We start from the raw sequence: 26,930 nt of genomic DNA on the forward strand, positions 1-26,930 counted from the left end.
AATGCACTCCCGTATCTGAATTTTTAAAAACTTATTTGGTTTGGTTTTCAAGGTCATGGATTAAACATTTTTAAAGCCCTTTTTATGATTGTCAGTTATATACATTTCAATAGTTTTACAATTATTCTAACATTTCAGAACTCGACTTTCTTCCTCCTCTTTCTGAGATTCCTTAATTTTATTTTTATCATTCCCTGCATATTCTAAGTTAACTTATTCTCTTACTCATCTACTTTAAATATATACTCTTATGAAACTGCAGGTTATTACAATAATCCTGCCAATGCCTGTATCTGTTTACAATTAAAAAGTCATTTCTTGAAGAGGTTATGCTGATGAAGATCTGTGTTGAAATCAGGATCAAGGAGATATTGGGGGGGGGGGAGCCACAGCAGGGGAAAAAACAACCCAGGCTCAGTCCTGAACGGAGGTCCATTCATCTTCCGAGCCAGGATATTCTTCATTTGATTCTTTACCTTAATGCTCCTAATTTTATCCATTACCCTTTTTCCTGCTGTATTGCTCAATACACTCTCTAATTATCTTGCTTTATGCTGGAGAACAAGGGTGTTATCAAAGGACCTTACTCCTGAAGAAAGGTATAATTTTGTCTCCCCCATCCCACTATTATGAGTTTTACATAGATGGTTACAGCAATCTTTATCTGCTCTACAGCTGCCATGGGGTTAATGATTGCTCCTCATTTAAATACACAGGCCTTGCGCTTTGATATTTTTGGTACAAGGCAGGGGCTGCAATGATTGATGGAAGACTAATAATGTGATTAGGAGCAGGCTGCGAGTATTGCTTATGGGATATAGTAGGTGGTCTGAGCTTAACAAGCCCAGGACAATGAACAGCAGTGAGCACAAAATAGTTATGAAAGGCTGTAGAGGAAAGAATTCCTTTGGAGGGAACAGAAACACCCAAATGCAAAAGTTTAATTAAAGCTGTGAAAAAATCTTGCTGTGGGATGTTTACTAAATGAGATGGTAGCCCTGTGTAAGCATGTCACAAAAGGCTTTTACCAGCATTCAAGTGCTGACTGACTTCTAGTGATCGCCAGCTAGGAGATTTGGGAGAGGGGGTCACTACCTACTCAATATCCGAAGAGGGGGGAAGCCAAGGATACATGCATGCACACACACCCATCTGTCACTTCTGGGCAGCAAGAGAGAAGGCGAGGTGGGTCTGGTACATGCACTGCAGGCATATATTATATACGCCTTTGTCCTTTTGTGCACCTTGTTAGCACTGTGGCTGTATAATTACAGCCTTGCACTCTGCATACTGACCCATCTATTTCATTCTAACATATTTGTCTTTTGAGGATGTACAGCTGGGGTTGCTAACCTGCAGTCCTCCACCTTTTTTGGGGAGGGCAACAGGTTCCCTCATTCTCGGTCACAGCAATTAGGGCTGGAGTCCAACAACATCTGGAAGGCCTCAGGTTAGCCACCCATGATCTACAACTCTCTACAAGGGTGTGAGGCACCCTAGCAGTAATCAAAACTATGTTAAGAGTATACAGAAATCAGGAAAGGACTAAATCAAAGGGCTTATTTATACATCGGATGGATGTATAAATACGCATTGTTCCTCAATGGTAATAGCTGATTCTCTCTCTTATTTTGTGGCTGACTATAATGGCCAGCAAGATTTAAATCCTGCTCTCCGCTGTTTTAGGAAATGGTGGGTTTTCCCTGCTGCGGTGTGTTACTTTACAAGAGTGTGCTTAGAATGGAGGGATACACTTGTAGGCTGCAGCTGTTCATTCATATGAATCTATGAGCAGGGAAAAAGATTCCTGTTGATTTCTGAACATTCAAAGAGCGCTTCCGCGAGGTGGGGAGTGGGGAAGGGAGAGAGAATGTTACACTGCGGCTTGGCCACAGAAGCCTGTCACCAAATGTTTCCTAGCCAGAGATGCCCGAGACGAAAACCTGTAAATAGTTGATATGTGGGATTGGAAACATTCAAAAATTGCACTTCTCATCAAGCTACGGTCCTTCTACAAAAGGTGGTTTTACACGTAACAGGAGGCGAAAGAACAGCAAAGCTGAAAATTTCTTCCACATGCGTAAAGTGAAAAGCAACCCCATCAGAAAGTATACATTTTCTGAAATCGTTTTTTTTCCCGGAATCCTTTGGAGAAATACTCAAGTATTCAGGAACATTATTGCACTGATATGTTTACACTGGCGGGGGCACTGTGGATTCTGTGACTGGAGACATTTTTCAGATTTTTGGCAGACGATGCTGTTTCCTGCATAATTGAAGCTTAGCGTGGCAAGCGATGAGACTGGACAGTGACCAGCTGTTGGACAACGGGCCCAAAGCCCTCCTTCACTGCTTTCTACCTCCACTTCTACCGTAACTTCTAACACAACTATTCCAAATTCCTTGCAAAAAGAATGAAGCAAATTCTGCAATAAGGATTACATACATAAAATCGAACACATTTGCCTACTTTCCTTAATATACTTCATATATTCTGGGTACCGAATCTGGGATTTCTACTTCAAGGATTAGATTTCTTGCTGCACGTGCCCAAATGACCCTTTTACATGCAGCTTTTGCAAAGAAATCAAGCTTCTGAGTGATACCTGTCAGCGAGCCAGCGCCATGATGAGACTGGCACACATTTCAAAGAAATCCATGGTGTGGCTACCGAGACGAGGTGTCACAGAGGTCATGCTCCCGGTCAAGGAGCCCATGAGAGACCCAGGAAGCGACTGGCAATCGGCGGTGGCGGAATCGAGACTCAGCCTCGGTCTGTGCAAGCGGGCTGCAGAGCAGGAGCGCTGAGGTGTAGAAGAGCCTGACCTTTGCTCCATGACATCATCTTGAAGGCACAAACAGAAAACAAAGGTTTTAAACATCTGCTCAGGCTGATAGGATGCTACTGTTCCTTTCTCCGGCAACTGACTTTGCTCCTATGCTTTATGGCAGCCTCTCTTCAGAAGGCGTGGCTTGCAAGAAGAGACTGAGATAAGCTTGATATGCAGAAGACATTCCAGGACACATATAAGAAACTACAGCGAAACCCATGCAAGCATTGCTCACCCCTCACCCCCATCCATGGCCATGGCTCTCTCATATTATGTTTGGGAGCAGGAATGAGCCACAATGCAGGAGTTCCTGTGCCACAAAGATCACATGAGAAGATTAGGATCATAAAATTGTAGAGTTGGAAGGGACCCCGAAATACATTTAAGTCCACCCCCTGCAATGCAGGAATTTCAGCTAAAGCATCCAATGACAGATGGCCATCCAACCTCTGCTTAAAAAATCTCCAAGGAAGGAGTCTACCACCTCTTGTGCAAGTCTGTTCCACTGCCAAACAGCTCTTACTGTCAGAAAGTTCTTCCTGATGTTTAGTTGGAATCCTGTTTTTTGTAACTTGAATCCATTAGTTTGGTTCCGAGCCTCTGAACCAGGAGAAAACAAGCCATTTCTGCCTATCTCCTTCAAACCATACTTTCTCTGCAAACTCTTGACGGTGCAGCCATTGCATCTCCTTTTTGTGCTCTGTACACTGCCAGTTGACTCTCTCTCTTGCTGCATCCTTTTACATATTCTTAATCAAGTCTAAGATTCTAGAGCAGATCATTAAGCAAACAGTCTGTGAGCACCTAGAAAGAAACTCTGTGATCACTAAAAGTCAGCATGGGTTCCTGAAAAATAAGTCATGTCAGACTAATCTGATCTCATTCTTTGACAGAATTACAAGCCTGGTAGATGAAGGGAACGCTGTGGATGTAGCCTATCTTGATTTCAGCAAGGCCTTTGACAAGGTGCCCCATGATATTCTTGTAAAGAAGCTGGTAAAATGTGGGCTAGACAATGCTACCATTCAGTGGATTTGTAGCTGGCTTACTGACCGAACCCAAAGGGTGCTCATCAATGGCTCCTCCTCATCCTGGAGAGTAGTGACTAGTGGGGTGCCACAGGGTTCTGTCTTGGGCCCAGTCTTGTTCAACATCTTTATCAATGACTTAGATGATGGGCTTGAGGGAATCCTGAGCAAGTTTGCAGATGACACCAAATTGGGAGGGGTGGCTAACACCCCAGAGGACAGGATCACACTTCAGAATGACCTTAACAGATTAGACAACTGGGCCAAAGCAAACAAGATGAATTTTAACAAGGAGAAATGTAAAGTACTACACTTGGGCAAAAAAAATGAAAGGCACAAATACAGGATGGGAGACACCTGGCTTGAGAGCAGTACATGTGAAAAGGATCTAGGAGTTTTGGTTGACCACAAACTTAACATGAGTCAGCAGTGTGATGCAGCAGCTAAAAAAGCCAATGCAATTCTGGGCTGCATCAATAGGAGAATAGCATCTAGATCAAGGGAAGTAATAGTACCACTGTATTCTGCTCTGGTCAGACCTCACCTGTAGTACTGTGTCCAGTTCTGGGCACCACAGTTCAAGAAGGATACTGATAAGCTGGAACGTGTCCAGAAGAGGGCAACCAAAATGGTCAAAGGCCTGGAAACGATGCCTTATGAGGAACGGCTTAGGGAGCTGGGTATGTTTAGCCTGGAGAAGAGAAGGTTAAGGGGTGATATGATAACCATGTTCAAATATATAAAAGGATGTCATATAAAGGAGGGAGAAAGGTTGTTTTCTGCTGCTCCAGAGAAGCGGACACGGAGCAACGGATTCAAACTAGAAGAAAGAAAATTCCACCTAAACATTAGGAAGAACTTCCTGACAGTAAGAGCTGTTCGGCAGTGGAATTTGCTGCCAAGGAGTGTGGTGGAGTCTCCTTCTTTGGAGGTCTTTAAGCAGAGGCTTGACAGCCATCTGTCAGGAATGCTTTGATGTTTCCTGCTTGGCAGGGGGTTGGACTGGATGGCCCTTGTGGTCTCTTCCAACTCTATGATTCTATGACCATCCTTTCACTTTGTTTCAAAGTGTCCCTAAGGTTTTAGCCTTGTGTCCCTAAGGTTCTAGCCTATTTCAATGGAATTTACTGCTATTCAAGCTTCCATCCTGCTGGCTTTTAAAGGACGGTGCCGTTGGACAGCTGCGTTCCATGAAGCAAGTCCCGCTGTGTTAAATGGGCCTTGCTCCCAACCAAGTATGTATATGATTGCAGCCTAAACTGCACATTAACTCGGGGAAGGGGAATCTGTGGCCGTCCAGATGTTGGATTTGAATCCCCACTAGCCCAGCTGCCATAGCCAAAGAGCAGGTGGGAGTTGGCAGACTTTTTCTTTGGAATGCACATTTAATAATTCATATTTGCATCATTTTATTGAATATTTAAGGCCCTTTGTATTTTACTGTAAATCGCTTTGGGGTGCCTCTGCATGGGTAAAGCAATTTAGAAATATAATAAGAGTAAACATATAGAGAACCACAGGTTGACTATCCCATATTTAACTGAGCTGGTGCCAAGGAAGAGACTGTAACGCTTCTGAGTTCTGTGGGGGGAAAGCACTGGTAGCAATTAGCTGAATATTCACAAGCTTTGACTGTCGTGTTGAAATGTGTAGCTTTGATGACGAAGAACCTTACGTAAAACAGCTAAGAAAATTGCATAAACATCTACAGTATTATTTTGGACACAATGAATAGCTGAAGTGATTCTTAGCTGTAATGAAAGTGAAAATTACTGTGAGATTGCAATGCCCCCAGTGGTGCAGTGGGTCAGTGCACCTGGCTGCTAACCAGAAGGTTGGTGGTTTGAGCCCACCCAGGGATGGCTGTGGGCAGGATTTCTGCATTACATGGGGTTGGACTAGATGACCTTTAGGGTAACTTCCAACTCTACAATTCTATGATTTTACAAATTCTTAACTGGGTGGGTAAAAGTCCTGTTGAACTCCATGGGGCTTACTTCTGAGTATGTAAAGGACTGAAAAAAAACCTGTGTCTCAACTAGTAGGAGCAATTGTAACAATTCTACAGCGGCGGGGAAGAATTTCACTGCCAAAGTTCATTATTTGGAACTCCAAAATGGTCTATGGTCAGAAAAAGTTTGCAACAGAATTATCCATTTAAGGGTTATTGTGAATCCTGCTAGGAGTAGAATTCTCTCTTAACTCACCAAACTGCAATTAAATTGTCACAGTTAAGATTAGAGGTGACAAAAAGATTAAGGTAGTATTGCTGGAACAGCAGCTCTCACTAGGAGATATCATAAAGCAGAATAAAAATAAAAAAGAGTAGATGGGGAAAGTGGGTTTAAAAAAACAAAAGAAAAACTTCCTTCGCGCTTGTGGTTTTATTCTACAACATTTCTTGCTTACCATCAATGCTTTTAAAGTCCAACAGATAGCTGCGATTGTCAACCTGATAAAGCTGCAAACTCATTTTCACGTAATTTCCCGTCACTGGATTCTTTCTACGGACTCTAAGATGATAGGCATTCACCACCTAAAACATGTAATTGTCTTTCAGGAAAAATGGATTTATGGCACAGGCGAAACAGACTTTTTTCTTTCTTTTTTTGCAACTTCACATTTCAAGAAAACAACTCTGCCTTAAGCATAGGCTGGCAGTGCAATCCTACACAGGTTTGCTCCCAGGTTTAGTGTCCACAGAGCTGCAGGTTAACTGATGGCATTCCAACAAAGGTTTACTCAAGAGTAGACCCACTGAAATTCATGAACATGACTATGTTAGGTCTACTCAGAATAGACCTTAGTTGAATATTACCCTCAGTGTCCTTTAAGAAAAATATGCACATATTTTCAAAACACTTCGTAATAATCTATCGTATCCAGAAATGCTTTTTGTGCAAGGATATCAGACACAGCCCCTCCTTCCATTTCTGGGTAATCAATGTTAGGTTTGTCTCTAACCTAACACAAATTTATAGACCTGGGGGGTGGGTGGGCAGGCTGGACACCAGTCTAGCCCACTTCAGTTCTGTGATGACCCAGTTTATAAGAGACCTGCAAATTCTCCCTTCAATACAATGGTTTTGTTCATTCATGGAATTGTCTCTACCTCCTTGTTACGAAGCATGCGTGAGTTCGGATTAGAAAAAGTCCATTGAATAAATAAATATTTGGCCTGAAGTCAGCCCCTAAGCAGTCACTTGGTTAAATAAGCCTATATGAATAACGGGCCCTAACTACAGTCACAGACTATTTAAGTTTTCCAGTAACTCAGCACACAGTATTACTACAAAATGAAGAGAAAGGAAGTAAAATGCTAGATTGATCAAGGTGACCTTCTGGGTGACTGTAATTGTGTGTAGGTAGACAAGCGGAGTCTCACCTGCCGGCTCCTCCCCACTGCCCCTTCCCCATCATGGAGGATGGAGACTATACACATGTACCTGGATCCCCCTTTAGACGCATTTCTCTCCGTCACACCACAATGTTCAGATGGCAGAGAGGGGCACGAACCTCAGGCGTGCTTTCTATTCAGAGAGCCCCAACTGGGCTCCTGCATCGCATGCTAAACCCTTGTTATGTTGAGGCATGAATGGGTAACCTGCAGCCCTTCAAATGTAGTTGGACTGTAAATCCCCTAAACACCAGCCAGCATGCGGGGCCCTTAATGTGCTAGTTAACCCATCCCACTCTCTGATGCTGGTTCTTAGTTTTCTGAGAGGAAGGCATTGTGTGGCAATGTCCCTCCGATCAGCGTAATTATGACTCGTGACACAGAATTAAGATTTAATTGGGTGGTTAAGGCCACAACTTTATTAATTATGCATGTTGAGCGGAATTGGCTTAGGCGTTGGAACCTATCAAACTAAATCCGACTCGAACCCGTGTGTTGAAGTCCGTGAGAAGTTAACCACCAGTAAGGAACCCGGCGATGTAGATCAACCGGAACTCCTCCTGTGGCCACCGAACGGGGCGTGCCTTACGGCCCTGGCGACTCCAGGCTCTGGACCAAGCCTCGCCCCCGGAATCCTTTAACGGAATACTTCTCCAAATTTGGGCAGGTGATGACGCAATCTGCCCCTCCTCCATCTTATTGTTATGCAAATTTCCAACGCCTAACCGCCTAACCTAAGTTGTGACGACATGCTACGAGGTAGGCGAAAAACCCATCATGGCTAGCCCAGTATGGGAAAAGTCCTACCCGGCCCACTGACTAACCAGGCAACCGACCAGGTCCGTAGCAGCGCCCCCTAATCTCTTTTTAAGGGGTGGGTGGGCGGGTGCTTCTGTTCGCTCCGGCGAACGGGAATAAAGAGGGCGAGTTCCGGCAACGTGGTGGGATTTAAACGCCGCGGCCCCGCCCCCTCGTCCCCATTGGTCCGCGGGGCGGGTGACGCAGGCGGAAGCTTCCATTGCGTAGGGGCTGAAACAGCAGCCCCCACGCAATGGGCTCGTCGGGCTGCCCACAACTCCACCTCCGGCGAAGGCACGGAAGTGGTTTTCCTGGAAAAGCTCAGGCATGGAACACAGCAGGCTGTTATAGACTCTCTTCCATCTGCTCCATTCCTTCCTGTGTTTTTCTTCTTTCTTCTAAATATCCTTCATGGAAACTCTTGTCAAGCCTTCCCTCCATTATGAAAATGAAAGTTTTCAACATGGGGAGTCAGGTCATCAGAGCAGCAGACCTAGTGCGGCCATCCATGTGAAAACAATTGCAAGCTTCTGTTCTATTGGGCTTCTAGTTAGCAGGGCTTAGGGTTGCCAGACTCAATAGAGGACAGGACTTCTGTGCCTTTAATTGCCCTGCTCTCTTTTGAGTCTGGAAACCTTAAAGAGAAACCAGCAGACCCTTTGTTTAATTTCCAAGCAAAGGGTCTGCTGGTTTCTCTTTAAGGTTTCCAGACTCAAAAGAGAGCAGGGCAATTAAAGGCACAGAAGTCCTGTCCTCTATTGAGTCTGGCAACCCTAGCAGGGCTATGTGTTAGTGCACGAGAGAAGCCAACTATACAAATGCTGAAACTGGCATGGGCCACATTATTATTATTATTATTATTATTATTATTATTATTATTATTGGGGGAGAAGAGACCCACTGACTTTCTATAAGCAACAAGTTTCTAGCCATTATGTTTATAACGATAGACAACATCTGGAACAGCTGAATTGCGATGATTAGGAGGCAAGGTTTTCTCAAGCTATGTAGCTCTGTGCCCTTAACAATGACTAGAAGAATTATTCCAAATAAGCAAAGACATGCAAATTGGCTTTGTTTTAAAATGTATAGGTCACAGAATTCTCTTTTCTTGGCATGGAATGTTGGTTCAGTTTGTACAGGATATTGGAAGCAATCCTATGTAGATGTACCTGGGAGTGAGCCCGATTGAACATAGTGAGACTTACTTTCAAGCATAAATACAGAGGATTCACTGAACACTTATTCATTTTAGAACACCTGTACCTTGCTTTTCACATTCCGCAACAGGCAAAGCAGCCAAGAGAAACAAAGAATCAAAATGCACACAACAAAACGTAATAAAGGCAATAACAAAACAATAGCAGCAGGGAAATAATCAACATGTAAGCAAGCAGAACAGGCAAGGAGCACAGGTGCCTTAAATTAAAATTTGTATGTATTATCTTTAGTGCATACACAGTTTGTTTTTTAAGTAGCTGCTTCAGTAAACATATCGGATGTAGCATATGTCAGTAAGCAAGGCAGCAGAGACTGCATTTCCCTTTCTTACTGAGGACTTGAAGTTAAATCAACAACAAAAGAGAGTGAATCTAATGATTATTCAACACTAATTCTTGCTCATAAACCACTAGCTCAAAAAGGCGGGGTGGAGGCATACATAGGAAAATTAGGACATTAAGATTGTGAAATGAAGGCACCTTATGTACAGGGAAATACTGGGGAAACCAGCAACTACCACAATCCAGTGGCAAATAGAAGACTCAGCTAATACCAAGTTATTTAAGACAGATTTAAGGGAACAATATTGCATTTTCCTACTCTGACCACATGGTTCTTGGAAACCATGTAGAAATAACATCTATTTATTAGGAGCTTTCAGTAAGATTATTTACCCAGAAGGGAATTAGCTTCTATAATTAGAAATGTGGAGCTCCTGTTATCCCTACCACTGTGCAAGGCAGAATTATCTGCCTATCCTCAAGCTTAGGAAGCTTAAAAAAGAAAGTGTGTTTTGTTCCCCGCCCCCTTTAGGTCAGTAATTAAAAATATACATTATTTAACTGCTTTGAAGGTGCTAATATTCACAAAGAGGATGATGTGAGAGTAAGCTAATAATAATTAACGATGAGACGTGGCGAATACTATCATGGCCATTAGAAGACTGCTATAGTGCAATTCTAACTGCCAGATGCTGAGAGCTGGAAGAGGTTAGAATGGCATTCGGATGCTTCACTGCCAGCCACTGAACCAGAGGTTCCAGCTGTGCTGGGCAGAAAGATACCGACAGCAGTTGTCCCAGTGGCGGTGAGGCGGCCAGATCCAAAGTCCTGCACAAGACCCAGAGGGGACCTAACCTCAGGCCCCTCTGCTGCACCAGCCTGGATCTGAAGTACAGAGAAAGAAAGAAAATAAAAAATCATGTGTGTGCGTGTGCAGGACTTCCACCTTGGACAGCGTGAGCTAGAAAGGCTTGGGTTGTAGTGCTAGATCTGCTGCTCCATCTGTCCCAAACCCCATTTAGGATTGCTATGCCTGTTATTCTTAATATAGCTGGGCACCTTGAGAGTGCCTACTTGCCCATTTTCTGATAGTCGCTGGAGGCCCTCTTCCAGGTGTCCCCACCACCAGGTGTGAGGCAGGTGGTCACTGGGCCTCCTCGTTTGTCGTCCCCCAGTCCTGGAACTGCTTCCCTGGGCAGTCTGGCCTGGTGCCTATTCTGCTGTCCTTTCTGCACTAGGTGAAGACCTTTACATTCTACCAGGCTGCTAACCTTTGAACTCTGACTGAATCCTTCCGCTCGCTTTATCCACTGTTTAAATTCTGTAAATATTTCTTGTGTGTTTTAATTGTCCTGTTCTCTTGATCTAAGCTGCTCTGAGAATAATTATATCGAGGGGGCAGCATTTGAATGCATTAGCAAGTACATGAACAAAGCCAGTTAACTGAGAACTTACCAGAGGTATTAATTAATCAATGCGTTATTAAATATTATTAATAATGCATTAATGCACAATTAATTAATGCATTGTTTAATCTGAATGTCGTTTAATGCCAAAATAGGCTTCTAAGTTGTTTACAAAGTATTTAAAAAAACCTGGTATGCAGATAGTAAAATATAAACTTCCATTAACGAACGTTGAATAGCATTCAAAGCATTCGTATTCCTTACCTTCCACTCAAAATCTAGCTGTTTCATAGCACGGTAGACTTCAGCCATGATGTCATAAGGCCTGCTTTGACTCCGTATTCCTAAATGCCACTTGGCTTTTTTCACAGTCAATGGCTTTGGCTTAGTGGTATTCAGTGCATCCAAGGGGCACTTTCCTTTGGGACTATCTGCTACGAGAGGAGGCATCCGTTCCGGGTGGGGCTTCACCCCCGGAGGGATGTGCATAGTGTCATCCATGAACGAGCCAGTGGGAGGGCTGGAAGCAAGGTAGAACTCACTGGCTTGGTTCATGATTCTCCGATTGTCAATAATAAGGTGGTAAGCGACCGCAAGCTGGTCTTGAGGATCCCCACTGTACAGGCTGGTCATCACCTCCGACTCGGTGCACTCGAATTTCTCACAAACTTCCCGCACGGCATCGTCGTCAATGACATTGGCGTCGTACGAAGGGTCCTCTGGAAACAAGTAACTGGGCAGTTCTTGTTTGAACCACTCGTGTTCTCTAAAAGGAATCGTTTCTCTAATGAATAATACTGTTTATGCAACATCCGATATCTGACTCATCATAAAAGATCAAGCACGGCACTAAAATGTTAAATGATAAGTTTCAAGCTGGTGTATGCATACTTGTTTAACCCTTCTGAGTTCAAAGGGCTGAGGTTTCGAAATGCACTGCTCCGAGAAACTACGGACCCCAAGAGGAGGAGTAAAACAAGCTGATTATAGGAAGAACTATAAATTATTTGTCCCTTACAGCACATGCTGTAGTGACCTAAGTGCTATAAGGGACAAAGCAGTCTCAACCACATTCTTTAGTCATATACTACACTGCATGTTCACACAATGGCACCCAAGGCTTTCCTGGTGATATTGGGATGAGCTGGAAACTGGAGGTGAAAGAAACAAAGGGCAATGCTATGGTGGGTTATGTGGAGGAACTGTGGAGGAAAAAGAAGAAAACTTACAATTTTGGACCATATAAAGATTTTGACATACTACTTAGTTTAGGGATTTTGGCCATCCTTGTGACACTTCTGATTATTCAAATGTTATGCATATCTCTTGCTATTTCAACAACTGAGGTTTGGTGATGTTTCACCTTGGTTTCTCCCAATCACTCCTTATGAAATACTGTAAAGAATGTCCCAATGAAGAGAACTTGGGAATAATGTAAGCTGATTAGATCTTTTCCAGCCTGTCAGCTCTGTTCCCTGTCCAGCCAAATTCCTTTTTTTATTTCTAAAGGACATATTGGCAGATTGTCTCCGATCATCTTCTCTATCTCCAAAAAATATCACTAAGGGACAAGTTATAATTTTGGCACCAGACCTTACCGGATGTCCTTGATGGTTGCTCGTTTGAGTGGATCCACCTGCAGCATATGCATAAGGAGGGTGGCAACTGAACGGTTGAGGTATTCAGGAATGTAGAAGACACCTCCACGGATTTTTTTAAAGAGGGTTGGGACATGCTCATCGTCAAAAGGAAGAGTCCCACAGAGGAGGGCATAGAGAATAACACCACAGCTCCAGATATCAACCTCTGGGCCAGCATACAATCTGAACAAAAGGAAGGTGTCATTAACCAGTTCCTTAAGACATTGCAGTATCTTGCCTGAAGATCCAAAGCACACCCTAAGTAGCTGGGAGAGGGGGGGAAAGGAAGCAATGCTAAACAGTCGCCTTGAATCAAACACAACAGGAAGAGCATCTGATTACAATAACATCCTCCCTGAACTTTGTTCATAGCCTGTTCATCATTCCAGAACTGTTCAAGCCTCTTCTCTTTGATTGCTCTCCCCTACATTCTCCAAAAATCCTGAACATTTCTCTCGAGTGCTGCTTAGAAAGTGTCCACTCTCTTTGGACTTGCCTTGGTGCAGTAAACAGAAATAACATGTCCAGCCCTCGGTGGTCAATTCCTGGTATCTACTTTAAATCCTTTTGGTGCTATTGTTTCTTGCTTAAAGACAAACTGTGCAACCAGAAGGACAGAACGCTGCCATACGGACATTACCTAAGCACATATAAATGACCACGAACTACTCAGCTATATGAATGAATCCCATTTCAAAAACATGCCTCTGATCAAAAGGGTATCCATTGGTCTTTAATGTTCTACCTTCCAGAGATGACTTCTGGTGCTGCATAGTTGGGTGAGCCACAGCTGGTTCGCAGGAATTCGCCATCTGACATCATGTTGGACAGTCCTAAAAGGTTGTGGAGGGGAGAAAGAAAGAAAGAAAGAGAGAGACTCATTTATTGACAGACCCAGAAGGCAGAAGGCATCAATTACCACTGCTAGAAGAGAGGGAATGGTGTGTGTATGAAATAGCAAGGGAGGCAGAAGGGAAATATATGGATTAAAGTTTTTAAAAAGGCTCTTGGAACTGTGTTGCATTATTTGCTTAAGAACCAATTTCTTACAGGTAGAAAGGTCTTTGTAAAGATCTACTTCAAAATGAATGCTAGATTCTCAAAGCTTATTCTAAGCATTTCCCCTGGAGAGAATTCAGTGCACCATCTTTCCACAGGCTCCTTCATCTAGGTTACTCAGGAGCTGGAGTAAACTCTGTGCAACCGAGGCCTAGAGAGGGAATGCTTCTGTATGCCCCAAGGGGAAGAGAGAAGGACCTCATGTTTCTGACCTATATGTCTAGCATGAAGCTGAATATCAGTACTATGCAATCAGTCCTGTCCTGCTTGCTTTAAGGCAGGTATCCCCAAACTTCGGCCCTCCAGATGTTTTGGACTACAATTCCCATCTGCCCTGACCACTGGTCCTGTTAGCTAGGGATCATGGGAGTTGTAGGCCAAAACATCTGGAGGGCCGCAGTTTGGGGATGCCTGCTTTAAGGGGCAGGATTATGGTCAATGGGACAAAAAAATATGAATGAAACCTGATAGTATAAGAAGCCATATGGAACTGTATGTATAAGTGGCAAAGATCCAAAATAATTTTATAATGATTTTTATTATCTATCTATATCCACACTGACAACGCCATAACAAGAAAGTCCTGCCTTCCCTAGAGTTCAGAGTGTTAAGTGAATGTATGAATTGTATTGTTTCAGTCTGCAGGAGAAGGTTCCTATGGCTGAGTGTTACCGTACACCATACAAGATAAAGAAATAGATGTAGAAAACTAGATGTCAGGGAAATGGCAAGGCTAGGACCCTTCTCCCTGAAATCAACATTTTATGTGCCAGGATTTTTTAAAAAATAATTTGAGTATGAAGAAGCATCCAGTTATGCAAGCTTCCACGTTCAGGTTTAATACTCGGTGAAGACAAGACTAATGTTTTCAACTTGGGAAGTTTTTCACAGTAGCAAAGAAACTGCTAATAGTGATGAAAATTGATGCTGGGTTCTTTGAAGGATGTTAGCCCTGAGACAGTTCAGCAATTGGCATAGAGCTGGTCACATTTCTGGAATGCTGCTGGGGTCACATACCAAAATCAGCAATCTTGGCATTCATGTTTGCATCCAGCAGCACATTCTCTGGTTTCAGGTCTCTGTGAACTACCATATGCCGATGACAGTAATCTACAGCTGACAGAATTTGCTGGAAAAGACGCCTGGCTTCGGCCTCTTCAACCTAGAAAAATGCACAGGAAGGGAAACAAGGCTGAATGCTTTTTTGAAAGGATACTCAGCGAGGCAAAATGTGCCTCCTTAATGGGCCACAAGAGACAGAATTACAGTAAGCAACACTCAACAAACAAGTAAACAGGCGAGCCATCCCAAGGAGACATTCCATTGCACTATTCTCTTATAATTAAGTGTGTCAAATAATTAAAGGCCTTTAAGCTTTAAAACTGTGCTGCTTTGACCAATCAATTGTTCAGCTCATTACTCTGAAAAAATTCTCTGCTACAGACTGCAACACATGGCCGTAATTTTCCAAAGGCCTCTGCAAAGTGAAGAAACTAGATTGCCCTTGTTACTTTTGCACCCGATTTGGAAAAATCAAACATGGGGGCCAGAGACAGCAAAGTAGAAGGCCCTGCCTCCTCATCTCACACTTTTGAAATCAGGACTGACCTCTAAAGGTGGCCATACTTGGGCATCGGCCAGCATACTTGGGCATCGGCCAAAGCCCAATACCTGACCCCCTGGCCCTGTTGTTGCTCCTCTCCACTGCTGCAAAAGGCTTGTTTACTTTTCATTTGGACTGGAGGGGGATGAGGAAATAAGTGATGGTGGCAGTAATAATTAGGATCAGCAGGCGCTGCCACCTGCTTGCTGGCTCTTTTACTGGCAAGTCAGCAACAGTAGCAAAGTGTGGAGGACAAAGCCCACTCAAGGAAACTTGCCCAGGCCAGAACCTTAAACCTGAAACCAGCACAGTTTAAGATCCACTTCCCACCCCCATGCTATTGGGAATGGATCTACAGTAGAATGAAATAGGAATGTGTCAGAGTGGGGTCACATTATCACCTAGTTCCACAGCTCCATAATGTACTAGTGTTGTTGAAATGAGCCTCATGGTCCCCTGCCCCAGTTTCCTGTCATGCCTGAACTTGAGAAACTATGGTTTATTCAAACTACGGTTTGTGCATATCTTAAGGGAAAGAGAGTAGAATGAGCTATACCATTTCAGACAAAGAGAGGGAGATCGTATTTTTTTCATGGCACCTACCAGGGCCGGATTTAGGTTTGATGAGGCCCTAAGCTGCTGAAGGTAATGGGGCCCTTTATATGTCCAGCTGTCCTTTGTCAACAACAAATTGTCGCTGTTTTTGGTGTTGAATATATGCTATATGGTAATTTATGGACCTAATAGGTATCTTGGCAGGGGTACTGAAGTGGCTTGCCAGTTCCTGCTCCAGGTGGATCATGTTTAGTCAAAACTCTCCACTATGACCTGTCCATCTTGGGTGGTCCTGCATGGCATAGCTGATAGCTTCTCTGAGTTATTCAAGCCCCTTCGTCACGACAAGGCAGTGATCCATGAAGGATCACTTCCTTCTTGGGAGAAAAGCAATGACAAACCTAGACAGCATCTTAAAAAGCAGAGACATCACCTTGCCTACAAAGGTCCGTATAGTTAAAGCTATGGTTTTCCCAGTAGTGATGTATGGAAGTGAGAGCTGGACCATAAAGAAGGCTGATCGCCGAAGAATTGATGCTTTTGAATTATGGTGCTGGAGGAGACTCTTGAGAGTCCCATGGACTGCAAGAAGATCAAACCTATCCATTCTTAAGGAAATCAGCCTTCAGTGCTCACTGGAAGGACAGATCCTGAAGCTGAGGCTTTGGCCACCTCATGAGAAGAGAAGACTCCCTGGAAAAGACCCTGATGTTGGGAAAGATGGAGGGCACAAGGAGAAGGGGACGACAGAGGACGAAATGGTTGGGCAGTGTTATCGAAGCTACCAACATGAGTCTGACCAAACTGCGGGAGGCAGTGCAAGACAGGAGTGCCTGGCGTGCTCTGGTCCATGGGGTCACGAAGAGTCGAACACGACTAAACAACTAAACAACAACAAATAGGTATCTAAATCCATTTGCACATGTTGCCATGCAACCAGTCCATGCAGAATGTAGGCACCCTATATAAAGAAATGAGCAAACCAGTGATATTTTAGGGAGCAGGCAGGACCCATGACTTACATCATAGGAGCCTACACAACACAAAACACTGTTGCTGTATGTAGGTTTTATTTTATTTGTTTTGGAAATGTACATCCAATTGTGGTTTTTTCTTTGAATTTTTTTGGGGGCCCAAGAGAGTGGGGCCCTAAGCTATAGCTTGTTTAGCTTATATGTAAATCCTACTGATACACCCCGCAAGGAAAAAAAACCAAGGACAACAAGGACTATTCCAGGCTAGACTCTTCCTGATGTCCTAGTTTTTATACTTGCAGGAAAGCCCCCCCCCCCCGAGACAGCATTCAAAAATGGCACCCCTAGCTGCAGACTCAGTCTGCAAGATCCTAGCAGTTGTTGTGAAACAGCCTGAGTTGACTAGGTCTGTTAATAGAAACTCTATTTTTAAACTGAATTCAGGCCATTAATGGATGCGCCTCACCAGTTAATCATAGTGGTAAAACAATGGCAATGATAGTACATACTTAACATTTTACATATTTCCATAATTATATAGCAGATTATAATATCCTCTCAATAAATTATGAACAAGGGATCAAATTAGGAAATATTATGACTACAGGGTACAAAAATTCAAATACTGAATTTTATGCAGTCCAAGTGGTGAGGTGACAATCACATAGCATGCAGCAGGGAACATTTCAATTCTGCTAATAGCTTCCGAAGGATTAAAGAAAAAATAGATATGAGATCCTCTCTAACCTGTGAATTGGAGCTATGGAAAGAGCACAATCCTAAGCATGTCTATTCAGAACTAAGTCCTGCTGAGTTAAAATAGACTTATGTACATGTGTACAGGAGTGCTGTTTATTATTACTGCTTTTGCACTGAATTTAGATTCTATGTTTTAAAAAGCATTTAATAATTTCTATTTCAGGGAAAATCTGGGCAACAAAAATAAAACGCTGTTCAACCATGAATTGTGCTGCTTGGCTGTACAATGTAAATTTACAGAGGCAAGCACTTCTGTCTTGCTTCTGAGCTTGAACTATCACCTACACTCTAAGAAATTCTGTGGCTCATTGTCTTTTCTGGCCAATTATATAGCAAACCGATAGTTATCACTAAATATTCCTGCCAACAGCAAATAAATGCTCAGCATTGTCAGAAATGGCTGTTCTGCCAGTGCAATGTCACACAAAAAATTGCACCACCATTACAAGCACACATTTCAGAACATATTTAGGATTGGATCACTATCACCAAACTGCTTTCATTTGCCAGAAGGCATTCGAGTATAGAGAGCCAGGGAAGCTGCTACTGGTTATCGCCTTGCTTCTTACATGTTTATTCAAATGATATGTAATTCAAGGCAAGGTGGATCGGCAAAATGTTTGCACTGTAAGACTGTGCAGGGCACTGGAGTGCCATCAGGCCAGTTGCAAGTTATTCCAGGCGGGGCTGTGATGAAGCCAGGTCTATTTGGGGCCTTAATAACCTTAAAAAGAACCCTCATTTAGCAAAGATATTATAGATCGGTAGAATTCACTTCCCTCCCGCCCACACATTTATCCTTAATGGAAAAAGTCACTTACATGTCCATGTTTACAGATGTAATCAAACAATTCCCCACCAGACACATATTCCATTACCATGAAAAAATCTGTTGGTGTGCTGATGACCTGGTACCTAATAAAAATACACACAAAAATTATGTTGTTTTTATCAGCATCTTCTTCAATAGTGAGACAAGAGCTAGTGCTTAATAAATCTTACTAAACTAACATTTTCCTTAAAATTAGCACTGGATTTCACCTCACACATAACTGTTTTCCACTTCTGATGGTGAAATTTATTATATTTTTTATGATAAAAACAGATATAAGCTCTTCCTGGGCTCTGACGGATTTACCTTTCTTCTTCCGTAAGCTTATTGAATCTCTTGGAATCTTTGCACAATAATTATAACTCATTTATGACTAACCCTCTTTTCAAATTTCCATTGTGGCTACAGATATTCAAGAATGTTTGAAATGATGGGAGATAATACTCAGACTCGAGTAATATGGTAAAACTGAATCCCAGTGGCAAGATGAAGGGGAAGTCCAAGTATAATAGTCAAAATATTGTACTTTTCAGAAATTCATTTTTGCACAGAACCAAGGGCTGCTCCGGCTTTAAATTCACGATACCCCAGAGAGTGAGATGCACATCTAACAAGCAGAATCAGTTGCTTTGCCAAAGAAATTGCTCAACTGCGCATCAAATCCTTCCATAAAATCCAGGAATTTACTTCAGATCCATTGGCTAGTCCAAGTTTTATTTCTGTTCCTCAGTGAGCACGGAGTATAATCCAGCCATTGTATGTTACCATCACAAGCTCCCAGATGACGAGATGAACGTTTTACAACAATATTTTATAACTTTCCCTCTACTCTAATCTGGTAGCCATAAATTAACAGAATCCCAAAAGAGATCCTGCTTATTGTGGTTCAGCAAAGCAAAGGCTGCAGTTCTAAGTATACTAGGAAGTAAACTCAGTGGAGTTCAGTGGAATTTACTCCAGAATAAATGTGTCTGGAATTGCATTGCAGGTTACTATTGAAAATATTAATTCAACACACAGTAAAATAACAGGAGCACACAGGGTCCCTGGGGGCAGTATCCCCATTTCATGCAACACACAACAATGGGAGTAGTGACAGCAATACTGTACTTACAATTTGATAATATGGGGGTGTCGGAAAAGCTTCAGATTTTGGATTTCTCGTTTGATCTTCCCAACCACATCCAAACTGCGAATTTTTTGCCTATTTAAAATTTTGACCGCTACTTTGTGCCGTGTGAGCTGGTGTTCTCCAACTAATAGAAAGAAAGAAAAGTTTCATGTTTATTGAAGTACGTATAATGTATACTAGATAATAACGAAACGACAGACTGTCATGAGGGGGGTATTTGGCCCTGAACAGAAACAAAAATAGCAAAGGGTAATAATATAAATTTAAGTCTAAGGTGAAATGTTCTCCCCACCCAATTTCATCATCCTCTTTGTAGGCTGTGAAGAGGGATGTTAGCTGCCAGTGATTATTATTATTATTATTATTATTTTGCCAACAAGGGCAAATTGTTTACTCCAGTGAGCAAATATGTTCCCACTGCAGTTGAAAGCCACTTTCTCTCTCTCTTCTCAAAATACACAAATTTGAGATCAGAAACGGCAATATTTCAACCTCACAGAATATGTGTCTGTGACATTAGAATGGCCATCTTGGAGCAGAGGAACTTTAAAGGTAACTTGAAACAGTTGGATTACAAAATTAAAATAAAATAGAAAAATTCCTTCCAGTAGTAGCTTAGAGACCAACTAAGTTTGTCATTGGTAAGAGCTTTCGTGTGCATGCACACTTCTTCGGATACCTGCATGCACATGAAAGCTCATACCAATGACAAACTTAGTTGGTCTCTAAAGCGCTACAGGGATGCAGTTGGTGCTGTGGGTTAAACCACAAAGCCTAGGGCTTGCCGATCAGAAGGTTGGCGATTCGAATCCCCGCGACGGGGTGAGCTCCCGTTGCTCGGTCCCTGCTCCTGCTAACCTAGCAGTTCGAAAGCACAAAGTGCAAGTAGATAAATAGGTACCGCTCTGGCGGGAAGGTAAACGGCGTTTCCGTGCGCTGCTCTGGTTCACCAGAAGCAGCTTAGTCATGCTGGCCACATGACCTGGAAGCTGTACACCGGCCCTCCAGCCAGTAAAGCGAGATGAGCACCGCAACCCAGAGTCATCCACGACTGGACCTAATGGTCAGGGGTCCCTTTACCTTTACCTTTAAGGTGCTACTGGAAGGAATTGTTCTATTTTCTTTTTATTTTGTTTCGACGGCAGACCAACACGGCTACCTACCTGTAACTCGAGTTGGATTACAATGCATCAAGGGTTCAGTGCTATTATTTATGGACTGCATTAAGACAAAGGATTTATTTATTTTAGTAAAGTCATGTGCTAATTGACTTACAAATGCCAGCCATGTCCGAATTAACATTTTATGAATTACCGCTGCTAATTACGTAATTATCACTGTCTGTGCTTTTCTGCATTTCATTTCCTCTGGCCTTACTGTTTACAGCCCTCCCTGCAAACATATCTGTAACTCAGAAAAGTGTGTGTCATGTTGCAAGGGACGAACGTTGCCACCCCCCCTGGAAATGAAAAACAAACAAACGGAGTTTTACAGCACAACCCAAGCTGCAAGGTTCTAGTAAAAGCCATTACGCTTGTTACAGCAAACAATGAAATGACATTTAGGATACAATTCACTGAACTCTCACACAGCTTAGCATTCCAATTTAAAAGTCATGGAACGATAAAACTAGGCAAGAGACTATCTGTGATAGTGGTTGTGGCCCCGACTAAAGAACGGAGCAGAGCGGTAAATGCAGTAGCTGAGTGTATAGGGTGAGCAAGTCACTATTATTAGCAGAGATAAGAGCCGTCTGAAATTCTTTCCTCAATACGAGCGTTCTAAAAATAAAGTGCTTTGCCACACTTCCAAATAAAAACACTTGGGCTTGTTTCCTTTTTATGTACTCGGCTAGGCTAGGAAATGTTAACAGGATGCTGTGCGCTGCATCGCACAAGTGTGTTTCTTTATTTTACAGATCAACCATATTTTTATCCTGCCCTAATAATGAAGTAAAATACAAAGCGCGGATTAACAAAAAGGTTTCAGCAACAAGAAATAAATGAATCAGGTTTTAGATTTAAAAGTCAAGAGGTTACATTTTTTTCACCTGTCACCAAAAAGACTGCAAGCCTCTCTGCAGAGAGCATTCCATAGCTGGGGTACCACTGAAAAAGGGTTTCCCCTCTAGCTATATGACTTATGGGGCAGTGAGCATTTATTCTGATTTGTTTGCAGGGAGGCTAGACAACGGTACATGAAGGTAGCATTATCCACCTTTTCTAGAGCACTTCCCCATCACGTTCCTTTTTGCAAGAAGTCTGATATTTGGGGACGAGGGTTTGTTTCACAAAAGCTCTAAATCAAATCAACCATAACTGTGCAACATGAATATGCCCGTATATGGTTGAATCCCACTCGACAATGGGCGCCTCTAGTGAAAATCTATGCCTCTATCTCGACCTTTCTCTAGCAAACATAACGCACCCTAGGAAATGTTCCCAGCCGATTGCTGTGAAACGACAGGAGGGCTAAATAAGAATGATCATTCCTTTTCCTGTTATGGAAATTCACCCTTCTCCATATCCCTTGATTGCCTGCTGCAGCCACTATGCTATTTCATAAACAGCCAAACACAGAGTGAAACCAAGTCCTTCGATGTGTTTCTGTGCAAACTTGCAGGTATTTGCTTCAACAAAATGGGTGCACATCATATAGCTTTTCATGCCTTGGGTGACCAAGGATTTGGCTTTTGTGCTTTATGCAACTGCATAAAAGAGGGGGGGATCTTTTCTTACTACTGCTGCAATATGATGCAGGTGCCCAAATAAGATTTTTCATGCAGGACCATGTCAGCTTTAGCATTTGGTCAGCCCTTCATATTCCAGGTTGTAACCATGCTCCCAGGATCCTAGCAAACCCATGTTTAGTAACTTTTGTTCCAGCACCCTATTGCAGTGCCAGAGCCAAAAAAATATGGGCCACAAATTAGTCTAGTAATTATCCTAGTCTGATTATTCCTATACCTCTAGCAGCAGCTTGTTCTGCATACATTAGGAGGCAATAACACATTGCCTCCTAATCTTTACCTGCTACTTCCTGAATGCTACGTTTGTATTGTGCAGGAGTATAGCACGACATGTTTCCTGACAACTGTACTGCTAATATTTTGCTCTAGGAGATGAAACAACAAAGATGACAGCTGTATATACATGCATGGAATAATCTGGGCCTTAGAAGTAGTGGGAACAGCACTCACTGAGTTCACAGCTTGCTCCTGCAGCTGAACTCACACACATTACAGGTTCTTTTGAGGATCTGTGGATGCAGCTACGGCTTGTGTTTTTATACATGGGGGGGGGGCGGCAGAGTGAGGGCCTAATCATCCCTTGGTAATTTAGGGAATAACTAAGTGGGGAAGAGACTAAGCACATGATAGCAATGCTGCTGATCATTGAGCGAATGGGCGATAGCCAATGTTAGTCATACTCAAAGTAGACCTATTGAAATCAGCAAGCAAATTACTTAAGCCAATTGGATTTCAGCGGGACTACTCTTATAACTAAAGCCGAGTATCACCCAGCGGGTATGAAACATCCTTGAAATTGCCCTGTTCAATGGAATTTTCTGTCTGCTATTTCTCTCAGAAGGAAGTCCTATCGTATCATCTTATGCCAGTGTGGCGTAATGGTTAGAGTATTGGGCTACAACCCGGGAGAGCAGGGTTCGAATCCCCACTCGGCCATGAAGCTCACTGGGACAGTCCCTGGGACAGTCACCATTCCATGGTCTAACCTACCTCACAGGGTTGCTGTGAGGATGAAATGAACGAGAGGGAACCACGTACACCACCTTAAGATCCTTGGAAGATAAAAGGCAGTATATAAATGTAATAAATAAATGGTTATGTGGCATCTCCCAGATCAACAATGTAAATATGTTCCAATGGGACAAAGTCCCAGTTGTATGCTTTGGTGACAACCTTAGGATGATCTACACCCTGCTGTAGTTCACACAGAACATTTGCTAAACTCCAAACCAGAAAAGCAAACAAACCAAAATATTAAGCTGCAACTGAGTAGCCCATCTTTCCTTTGTTATCAATAAAAAAAAACACATACATGTGTCTGTCTGTGGTTTTCTTAGTGCTGATACATTAATAATTAATAATAAACAAGTCTGCTTTGTAAGCCATCATTTGCTTACAGCAAGGAAGTGATACAGAGATATTATTGTTTCGCTCCCTTGGGACTTGTTAAGCCTACTTGAATGTCTTAAGAGATGCAGGCAAGAGAGACAGTATTATTTGTTGTATAGTGCGGTAACTCAGGTTCCTAATATAACCACAAAGCAGAGGAACAACAACTCCCTATGCTACACTATTTAACACATTACTGTGTGTGCGTGCGCGTACATTAAATGGTATATAAGGCAGGAATGCTGAAAGACGGTATTTCCCTCTGAGTAGCTCTACTCAGAGGGTGACCTTAGCAACATTATAGGAAATGGTTCAGCTCAATTATTACAATGGTCCCTAAGAAAGCTAGATACTAGCTATTGTGTGCTGCGCCCTAACATTTCATACCCACTGAAAAAGTGTTTTGTTCCACCTTGCAAATAAGACCATTAAAGTTACTAGCCCTAAAAATGTTTTACTAGCCCACCCACGTTAGTAGTCTGTTAGCACACCAATGAATGAGGACAACAATCCTATACATATTTATTTAAAACAAAGCCTCACTGAGCTCAGCGGGACTCATTTCTGAGTAAAATATGCATAGGATCAGGCTGTTAAGGGGAAAAGAATAAAAATAATTTCTTGCTTGGGAGCAAATCTTACTCCCTACAAGCAACCTGGCAAGTGGCAGTTGACAAGCCTGGACTTTACCTTGCAATGGTTGGGATATGATTTGGACAGAGTATGACAGATGGAAGGATCTGTGTGATTAAGAAATCAGTGTGGTTCTGGACTTAAACTGAGGAAACTCAGGTTCAATCCTCACACAGCGACTGGGTGGCCTTGGGCAGTTCACTACTTTTCCGCTTCAAGCTTTTTGCGACAATAAAATGGGTAGAATGAACCATGTATGTCACCTGAGCTCCTTAAAAGAATGTAACAAATATGGCTGCAATCCTGTGCATACCATATTTACCTGGGACTTATATTTGAATAAATATGCACAGAATTGTGTTGCATTAACTTCATGCCAACCTTGGAAAAAATACTTCACGGTGTGAAGATTCTCCATGGATTTCCAAAGAATCAGACTCGTGAATGACATTTTATGCCATTCAACACCGGAAAATATCTCACAAATATCTCACAACAACAACAACAACAACTTCATAAATAGTAATAATAATAGTAATAGCTTCTAATAGCTTAGCATCTCTTCCTGAATTAGCCTCTTTGGTGATAAAACAAGCTTTTGTGGACTACAGTCCACTTCAGCTTTAGCACCTTAAAGTCTGTTGGATTTATAACAGCATAAGATTTCATGAAGTACAGTCCATTTCAACTGATGATGCCGAAATTAAACTGTTAGCCAAGAGTTTTGTGGCCTAACACAGCTATTCCTCTTGAAACTGTTTCTGTGGTGACAGCATACCCATGAAGTTTATTCCAAAAGGCTACTACAGGGCAGCCAAAGACCAAGGTTATGTGAGCTGAAGATGTCCAATGTTGTTGCACCTTGTGCAAATGCTGGAGGGAGCAAGATGTGTACACCCCAGAGCAGCCAGAGGCAGGGCTCACAATGCGTTGCACATCTTACAGGAAGGAAGGGAGGAAAGATTGTGTGATTCATTAACTGGAGGCCAAACAGTGTGGGTAACCGCATTCGGCTTGCACACATTTTGCCTCTATTTATCCTCTCCTGTCCTTTCCACGGTGTCACGTTCCCTGCTGTGAACTCATCAGGGCAGGGACCCCTCTCCCCGGCACTTTTATTTTGCTAAAGCATATATACACAGCTCATGTGTACCGTCAGCGCTGACTGAACGAGAAAAGAGGAAGGTTTATGTGTGCTGGATGCTTGCCAGGTGCTCCCGATTTCAAGCCGGGAGCATTTTGTCTCCTAACCCTGGGAGAACCTCCAGATACCTCAGTTGGTAGAGCATGAGATGCTTAATCTCAGCGTTGGCAAAAGGATTCCTGCATCTCAGGGGGTTGGGCTAGTTGACCCTTATGGTCACCTCAAACTCTACAATTCATGACTCTTTGAAAAAGACCCTAACTCCCTAGCCCCTGTCATCAGTCCCCAGCATCCTATTGTGGGTTTCTGAAGGCTGTGGGAAGGAGGGTGCGAACGTGTTTATGGGACGGGGCTGAGGGGGAATTGCTGGACTGGGTGCCTGGCTGAATGGTCAGATGAAAATGCAAAGCAGGGGTGCCAAATTGAATGAAATATGGGGGGGGGCAGGTAAGCCCCGCTGCACAGAACTGATTCCATGACATAATTGATCACGACATGTACATTCCATGACATAATTCATCACATGACGTGTACATGTGTGCGTGTGTGCGTGCATTCCATGACATAATTGATCATGGCATTGCCAGGGGTGCCAACTTGACTAAAATATTGGGGGGCCCAGGTAAGCTCCACATAACCGATCACATGGCATGCATGCCACTTGAAGGGCAATGACCATGAACTTTGAAACGGGAGGGGGGGGGCTCAAACATTTCATTGGGAGTTGGCTCCTATGCCCAGCGGCTGCCTCAGAGAAAAAGGGATATACTGTGGGGTGGGGGCGCCGGGGTGGGGGAGGTGTACGCTTCGGGGGGTAGGGGGCTATGGGGAGGAAAGGTGCAGGATGGAGACGGCGGGATAACTGAGCGGGGGGCTGTTGCTCTGAGCCTCTGGCGCGTGTGCGTATATTTTTGGGGGGGGGTGCGCGCGCGCTGCGCCTTGGAGAGGCGCGCGCGCGCTCCATCTCTCCCTCCCGTCCTCGGCAGCGGCAGCGGCTGCACCTCCGAGCCCGCCCCTCCCGCGCCCCATACTCAGCTCTTGACTTTGCCGAAGGTGCCGACCCCCAGCGTGTCCCCCAGCACGTAGTGGCCGATCTTCACCCGCCCGTCGTGCTTCTGCGGCTGCTTCTCAGCCATCTTCGCTCGGCGCTGCCGCCGCCGCCACCGGCCGGGCCGGACCACAATGCAGCAGGGCAGGGCCGGGAGGGGAGGCGAGGCGGAGGCAGGCAGGCTGGCTGGCTGGCTGGCAGGAGGCGCGGCGGCGGCGGCGGCGGCGGCAGCAAGCGGGGCGGGGAGGGAGGGAGGGAAGGAGAGGGAGGGGGCCAGGTAAGGGACGAGGGGCGCTGAGCTTCTGGAGGCGCCCCAGGGAAGGAACAACTTATTCTATAAAATAGCAACGAAAGGGGAAAGGGCTCATGTCGAAGGCTTCTTCCCACCCCCCCGCAAGCTTCGCTGGACTAGACTGTGGGTACGGCCTTGCACTCGACACATGCTCAGAGA

At 43.6% G+C, this 26,930-nt stretch overlaps 1 protein-coding gene across 2 annotated transcripts; it reads right to left on the bottom strand.

Annotated features, from left to right (window-relative positions):
• Positions 1–26,631, bottom strand: PRKAA2 (protein kinase AMP-activated catalytic subunit alpha 2). Of its 2 annotated transcripts, XM_035121562.3 has the most exons (9): positions 26,468–26,631; positions 19,499–19,640; positions 18,374–18,467; positions 14,679–14,823; positions 13,348–13,435; positions 12,561–12,785; positions 11,227–11,728; positions 6,269–6,395; positions 1–2,845 (listed from the first exon to the last, which is right to left on the bottom strand). In XM_035121562.3, exons 1-9 carry the CDS (start codon positions 26,565–26,567, stop codon positions 2,610–2,612), a joined length of 1,659 nt encoding a protein of 552 aa, XP_034977453.1. In that variant the 5' UTR covers positions 26,568–26,631; the 3' UTR covers positions 1–2,609. The 2 variants fall into 2 exon arrangements, with proteins under 2 accessions (XP_034977453.1, XP_088530127.1); XM_088674001.1 differs by lacking the exons at positions 14,679–14,823; positions 18,374–18,467; positions 19,499–19,640; positions 26,468–26,631 and having other exon boundaries at positions 2,249–2,845; positions 12,561–12,868; positions 13,348–13,423.
• Positions 26,632–26,930: the final 299 nt, after the last annotated feature.

The sequence above is a fragment of the Zootoca vivipara genome, chromosome 7 (assembly GCF_965207765.1).
Source record: "Zootoca vivipara chromosome 7, rZooViv2.hap1.1, whole genome shotgun sequence".
NCBI lineage: Eukaryota > Metazoa > Chordata > Lepidosauria > Squamata > Lacertidae > Zootoca > Zootoca vivipara.

Coding starts and splice junctions, on each gene's coding strand:
- PRKAA2 (XM_035121562.3), bottom strand. CDS start 26,567: ATGGCTGAGAAGCAGCCGCAGAAGCACGACGGGCGGGTGAAGATCGGC. Junction 18,468..19,498: donor CACCCCCATATTATCAAATT/GTAAGTACAGTA, acceptor TATTTTTATTAG/GTACCAGGTCATCAGCACAC. Junction 12,786..13,347: donor CCAGAAGTCATCTCTGGAAG/GTAGAACATTAA, acceptor CCTTTTGTTCAG/ATTGTATGCTGGCCCAGAGG.